General features: G+C 40.6%; 1 protein-coding gene across 2 annotated transcripts in view; it reads left to right on the forward strand.

The window, feature by feature from the left end:
- LOC118684176 (ubiquitin-conjugating enzyme E2 E2) overlaps positions 1 to 4,117 on the forward strand; it is a 201,428-nt gene extending 197,311 nt beyond the window's left edge. For both annotated transcript variants that reach the window (XM_036378918.2, XM_036378917.2), the window contains exon 6: positions 3,306 to 4,117. In XM_036378918.2, the coding sequence (XP_036234811.1) occupies positions 3,306 to 3,403 (98 nt within the window). In that variant the 3' untranslated portion in view covers positions 3,404 to 4,117. The remainder of the gene's footprint in view (positions 1 to 3,305) is intronic.
- The last annotated feature ends 3,244 nt before the right edge of the window (positions 4,118 to 7,361 follow it).

Consider the following 7,361-nt stretch of genomic DNA (forward strand, 5'->3'; position numbering starts at 1 on the left):
GTGACTCATGAAGTGTTGAGAGATGTGTCTCCTTGGACCTGCTGGCTGGAGCTGCCCACACAGCTGCAGGGAGAGACCAATGGCATTTCTGGAGCTCACACACACTGTCTTTACATCCTGTGGCACAAATGCAGCTTCAAACTGGCCGCTGCGCCCCTGCTTGGGTGGCTCTGGTCTGAAGTTTACATTTCCCTCCTTGCCAGCTGTCCTGGCTTCCCAAACAAAGCAGTTGTGCCTCCTGATGGCTTTATGGCTTCACAGCAACTGCTAAAATAAGCCAGTTCTTCAAGCACCTATTAAAGTGCCCTTTTTTAAGTCCTCATACATATTTACGTGTGACAAACCTCCAGACCCTCTGACAGAGATGTGAACTAGCTGAGCCTTGCTGTCAATAACTATTTTTCTATTCCTTGAAATAATTTCCTTGCTCTCAAATGAGCAAGTGGCTGTTCCAAACTGTGGGTTTGGTCTTTTATTCAATATTGTTATAACCAACAAAACACACAGCCAAATTGAAAAAAATCAATGTTATTGCTGTAATTACTGAAAGTACCTTTTAGTAGTGTTCGCTTTGCAGCTGGCTGTGGGTGCAGCTGGTCCTGCTCATGCTACAGGAAGCAAGGACATCTCTTTGCTTCCACAGTCCTGCTTCATACAGGCAGACACCAGTGAAGGGAGGCACTGGCTTGGGGGAAGCACCTGAGATGATTGAGAGTTGATTCTCAGGTCACTCAGAAGGAATTTAGACACCCACAACCAAAGCTTTGTAGACCTCAGACATCTGACAGGCCGTCACCTCCACTCTTTCAGCTGCCAAACAAAACACTGCAGAGACAAAGGCTTGAACACATGGATAAATAAACAGTCCGGTTCTTTACATTCCTGGACTTGAACACATTTCCACACCTTACCAAGAGCACCTCTCACTGATTCTCTCACCCCAAAGGAAAGGAGACACCGTCCCATGCTGGAAGGAGATTGGGGGGAGAGCCTGTACCTTCCAAAGCCTTGTAAAGATGTATGGTTTTGAAATACCTTCTTGCTCCTAAAAGGAGATATAGAGGAAACCCCACACCAGGAAACCAAACATTCTAATTATCATCGAGGTTTGGGGATGATGATGTGATCCTCAGTAGCCTTGCAGTATATCGAGGAATCAATTTACAGCTCCCAGTGTGAAATTCACGCTTTCGCAGAAACATTCATCCTGCGCATGAATAAACTTCCAGATTTGAACTAGATAAACTTTACTACAGCACATCACTGTTCATTGACTCATACAAGGTTTTATAAAGATCTCAGAGGCATCACTTTAAATACACACTAAACCTCAATAAGCACTTGCCACATTCCAGATGGAAATGCTGTGATATTCCTGCAACCCTTCCCAGCCAGATGCCTCAGAGGCCAAACCCCACCTTCCTCTACAAGCATGAAAACCAGGATATGCCTCAAATTTTGCTTCAAAGATTCTTTCAAGCTCAACCTTCAGTCTCCATTTCTCCACAAGTCTGTGGAAGTGTTTCTTTGCACAGGGGCCTTGTGTCCAAGGAGGATGTGGGAATTTTCAGCAGTGCTCTCACACTCATCTCCAAGCTGCCATTACACTATGACAAGGTTTCACTGTTGCTACTTAGGGAAACCTTTTGTGAAGAGAAACGTTGCCCTTTCCTATTGCTCAGGTTCCCCATTTACCCTGCAGTGCTTCTCAAACTTCATTCCAGCCACAAATAACTTTTTGCTGCTTAAGAGCCTGTAGACTGTTAACCTCCTGTTTGCACAGGACAAAATCCCTCAGATAATCCCCTATACAGTTTCTCTTCCTGGCTGTGGAGTTAAAGGTGATATACTTTCCAGTTTACAACTTTTAAATTTTATCTTAGATCAGATACACTTCTTTTACACATATGCATGTAAAAATAATCCAGTCCAGGCCTCAGTGACCTCCTCTGGGTATATTAAGATATTAAAGGTAAGCACAGGCAATAAACTGTTTGCAGGACTGAGACTGCAGGGACTTAGTACACTGCAGTCACAGTGATAACTTGTCTTGCTAATTTAGAAGTACAAACTTAACATTCAAATCACAGGCTCTTCCTGAAAGTGCAGGTTATGCATGGAAAGGAAAGCGAAAGAATTTTTTTTAACAGATATTACTCACTAATATTCACCAATTACTCACTATTACTCACTAATATTTTGTGAGATTGGCAGTCAGCCAATGAAGCGATTTTTGGCTAAACCAACGTGTTTCCCCTATCACAAACTCTTACCATCAACAACCAAACAAAAAAGTCCAGATTTACTCTGCTTGACAGAAGGCCTGACATCTTGTCCCGGGAATTTCCATGGTTAACAGTTCAAGCACCATGCTCAGATTACAACTGTACCGAGAAAGCCAATGCCCAGATTGTTCAGTGGCACCATCTTCAGACAACAGCAAAGCTGATTAATACCTGGCTTTCACAAGAAGTCAGCTTCATGTGTCTTAAGTCAGGAAAAAGTGTGGTATCAGTGCCTCTGGACATGCATGGTACAATCTCAGAACATTTACTGTTGCAGCAGAAATATCAAGAGCATGTGTTCCCCTCAAAAAAGGGGGGAAAATATAAATTTTGTCTGCTTAAAATGAGAAAAAAATGTTGTCTGAAAAAGAAAAAAGTTGATGAAATACAGTCATTTGTGGGAATGTCTTGTCTTGGGTTGTTTTGTTTAGGGGACTGATTGGATTTGATTAATTATTTGTGAAGTAATTCATAGATCCAGACCATATCATGCAGCATTCTGGACATAGGAATGCTCAGAAAGATCCCATAAATTAAATTTTAAAATCCCATTATTTGGAATTAACTTCTGTTGCTTTGAAAATAGTACTTGCTGCGCTAATTCCTTACATTTCTTTATGCTTTGAGACTAAAAGTATTTTAAAGAAAAAAAAAAGCAACATTCAACCTGAAAATAGAATTAGAGCTCATCCTCTTCTTAGGTGAGAATATGAATAGTTGTGGAAGTTCTAATACCATAAATAAATTACATCACCTGAAGGTGAGTTTTAGCTCAAAATAAAATTATCAGAACTTTTTTTTGTGAGGTAGAACTATAGATAATTGTTGCAGTTATATGTTTATGAGACATGTCTAGCTAATTGCCATCCATCTCACCTTCATCTCCTTCCTTCCCTGCTTTGAAAACAAGGCTGGTGTGTGTGGGCACCTTGATAGACCTAAGAGAACTGAAGGAATGTGGATCTAAAAAAGGGCTGGCGTGCATTTCACGTTTTGTTTTTGTTTGTGTTTCCTTTTCAGCTGACCCCCTGGTTGGAAGCATTGCCACTCAGTACATGACTAACAGAGCAGAGCACGACAGAATGGCCAGACAGTGGACCAAGCGATACGCCACATAGGAACCTCCTCTAGGATTTGCTGGACCTGTGCAAGCACATTCACTAAGTGCATCAATAGCCCTTCCCTTCATTCTTATTTTTTATTAAATCTTGAACCATTTTGTGACAAAAGGTTGTCCTTACTTCTTTTTTTTTTTTTTTTGTTTCATTTTTGGTTTATTTTTTATTTTTATTTGTTCTGGGTTTTTTTGTTCTGTTAACTTGAAAGTTGTTTCCCTCAAATGTAGACAGGGAATTTTGGTTATCAGTGCAAAGAATGTTGGATCTGTAATAGTATAGAGCTTTATCAGAAAGCTTTGTATTAATGTGTGGGGTTGTTTTTTTTTTTTTTCTTTCATGTGGTTTTGGGGAAAACAAACAAATTCAGAATTATATCTCATTTCTACTTAAATGTAGTGTTTAGGGTTATTTTTTTGTACTGAAGTCTTTAATGGTGGGTGCATGCTACTGGGAACAAGTTTTGTATAAAAGCTTAAAATCAAGAATCACTGTGCATTACTAAGACTGTGTTTATCACTAGCCTTCTGTTTCCCACACAAAAGGCTATTGCATTGAACAAATTAATATGTATTTTGATTTACTTAAAAAACAAAAAAAAAAGTGCTTGTAAATTTCTTAGGGACCTGCCACTTTTGACTGTGGATCAGTTGATGTACACTTGTATTATTAAAGCACTCAATAAAACACTGTGGCTGATAAATGCACTTCTTGCAGGATGATGCTTTTGAGTTTGTGCAGCATAGGCTGCTTAGTCCTCACATAATACAACTGCAGGTTAAAAAACTATTTTTAGACCTGAACTATTCAGTTCTTCTCAACAATGCATTTCTTAACTTAGAATTCTTCATTGTGTCTTTCTTCATATACAAACATCTTCCAAGTTCCAAGGCCTTTCTTTCATATGTCTCTGCTCAGCCTTGCTATTCAGAAGCCTCTTGCTGCATCTTTTACACTGTGGCTTCACTGTATCCATCTTGTTACATTTAAAATAGTTGGCAATAAAAATAGCCTTGCAGTGAAAGCAGAATATTGATGTTGATTTTATACAGCAGGCCTCATTTTGCCTTTCTCCAAGCTCTTTGACTGTAAAAGCAACTGTTATTTAAAAAAAATAAATGAAGGTTTTCGATGGGAAAATTGAGCCCACTGCACCAATCATTCCCAGCACATTCAATGATAAGGGTATTTCTATTCAGATTTGACCTTCAGGCTAATTTTAGATATGCAGCCATGGAGGGAAAACTTCTATTTGGCTAAGGAAATGTGTGGGTGTTGTGATTTAGAAAATATATACTGTGATGCTGATAGCTGAATGTTCTTTGTGTTGCAAGGCCTATTGGAAAATCCCTGTCTCATATAATTAAATGTTACAGATGCTATATACAGTGCTTGCTTGCCCTCTCCCCTCTCTCCTTGCCTCTTATGTTTAAAGAAGATCTTATCTTAAAGAAGATACATTACAGCAGGGTCACTGTAAACAGGGAGACAGGGAGACCAAATCCCATCACACTGCAACCCAATTCAACCATCATGAAAACTAAAGCAGTCAAGGTGACACCACAGGGTGTCTCTACACCCACCACTGCATTGCTCAGCATTTCCAGGCTCTTTTGTTTTTCTCATGGTCATTTGCTAATAAACTGAGCAGACATTCAGCTTCAATCTGCTGGTGAGTTGCCCTCTGCATGAAGAAAAGCCTAACGTTGATGTAGCTGTAGATGGTTTATAACTACCACCCCAAGAACCATGGGGATCTCAAAGAAATAATAAGATCAGAGCAAATAGAAAGTCTTCTGCTGTCTGTAGAAGCCAAGTGTTTGCAAGCCCAGCCGTGCAACATTTCAAGGCCAATGGATCATAAAGGCAAACATGAAAGAACAATGACATTTCAAAAACAAAACGAAACACAAAACTCAGACTTCTCTGAACCAGAAGTTCTTACAGTTCAAAAGCTGTGCACTTTGAATTTGCAGGTAAGTTTACCTCTCTCTGAAGCTGCACAGTCACCTTGTCTTGGACAATATAAAATTACTGTCTTAAGAACCATGAGGATCTCAAAGAAATAATCAACAAGGACCAACCCACATTGATTAAAGCAGATGCAGAGTCTTCTGATATCTGCAAATTTTTGCAAGTCTGGCCATAAAACATTCTCCTCTGTTTGCAAATCAGCTCTATTTGCCTCCCAAGTAATTACTTTTCTTCATCTGCTAAACCTGGGAAATATGAAGCATTATTTAAACTTGCTGTTGTTGCTGAGGAGAAATGAGCCATTCCCAACACAATTCAGTCTGCCAACAGAGGCCCAGTAAAAATTATGCATTGGCATAATCTCTTTTTCTCCTTTTTTTTTTTTCCCTTGGTCTGGGAAATAATTGCACTTTATTTTGTCTCACCTTTGCTCTTCATATCATCTCTGAATTATTCTAAATTTAGCTGATTCTAATTCTAAATTTAGCTGATTCCGGCTTCTTCTTTTATGATAAATCATCTTTCTCATTTCTTCTAGTTGGTGAAGTCTGTGTGCGGTTTTCAGACAGCTTGGTATGAAGATCTTAAGTGACTTGCACATACTAAAACATTCAAGAGGTGACAGTTGGCCTAAAACCACATGCAAAGGCCATCAGTTCAGCAAATCTCAGTATTTTCTCAGGGACACACAAATGCTAAAGCTGGGACTTGTTCTTTAAAGACGTCCTACAGCTGTTCTGAATTCAATTGCAATATCAAGTAAACAATATTTAATTTCCAGTAACCCCAGCTAAATGTCACTGTTCCATACCCTTTGAGTTCAACTCGATGAAGCAGAAATCAGGGAACTCTCCAAACTGCGTTTCCCATTCACAGATTACTGAAGTGGTGTTCACATTCCCCAACTGACCAGCTGATTTCCCTCTGCAGAAAATTGCAGAACAACAATGCTTAAATCAAGGTTCCCAAAACTGCCCTGTATTTTCAGAGATAGCCTTTCCAGGCTGCTGCAGGAGTGAGCAGGGCCATAACCCTTTTGATTGCATGCATTGTGGGTGATTGCAGCCAAACAGTTAAAATTCATTACAACCAGCTGCTGTGCCATGAATAAGGCAGGGGTAATTCCTCTTGAAAGATCTTTGTTCAGGTTTTCATACTGTGGGCTGCTGATGGATGGTCAGGTCCCATGCCCAAGCAATGGATAGCAGCTCACAGCCCTTCTTCCCTGCTACCCTCTGCAATGATAGCAGAGGAGTATAAGACACCAGAGGGGTTGGTACCCATAAACCCCAGAATTGAGTTCCTCCTCCAAGCCTTCTCAACCTTTTAAATTCTGTCGTGGGGCCAGTGCATGCTCTAGACACTTTCAGCATGCTGGTATGGTGTACCTTAATCCCTCTGATTAACTCGCCTCAGTCACCCATTCCTTCTTTCTGGATCCTTTCTTCTCCTTGATGAATTTATCACTCACAGCTGAGAGACCACCCAAGACACTGATCCCAGTTGAGTGTCTTGCTGCTAAAGTTGCCTGAGCATTGTAGTTCAGCCCTTCGACCTCTGAAGCAGATGCCAGGAACCTGCCCTCAGGCCCCTCTCCTTTCTCCCTTGTCTGGGGCAATTTCTATTAGAACAGGAAAGCAGAGGTGGCTCCAGTGGAGTAAGAAGATGCCTTCAGGCAGTGCAGCAATTCCCAACTACTCCAACTCCAGTGGTATCCTGGGGTCCCTTTTCTCCTTTCCAGTTCTCAGAAATTTGTCTCTGAAGATGGACATCTTACTGCAGGCCTGCTTGTGAAAACTATAGCAAAGACCCAATGAAAATTCTGTCACCTCCAATGTCCAAACATCCAGCCTTGGCAGCCACAGCTCCTGCAGAGCCAATTCTCCCTGCTGTTTTTTTTTCATCTTCCATTGGTCTTTCTTCTCTTGTGCTTTTCATTCCCTTTCCTTTCTCCTCCTATCCTTTGCTCTATGACATCAATACTACA

This window comes from Molothrus ater, chromosome 1 (assembly GCF_012460135.2).
Source record: "Molothrus ater isolate BHLD 08-10-18 breed brown headed cowbird chromosome 1, BPBGC_Mater_1.1, whole genome shotgun sequence".
NCBI classification, from domain to species: Eukaryota; Metazoa; Chordata; class Aves; order Passeriformes; family Icteridae; genus Molothrus; species Molothrus ater.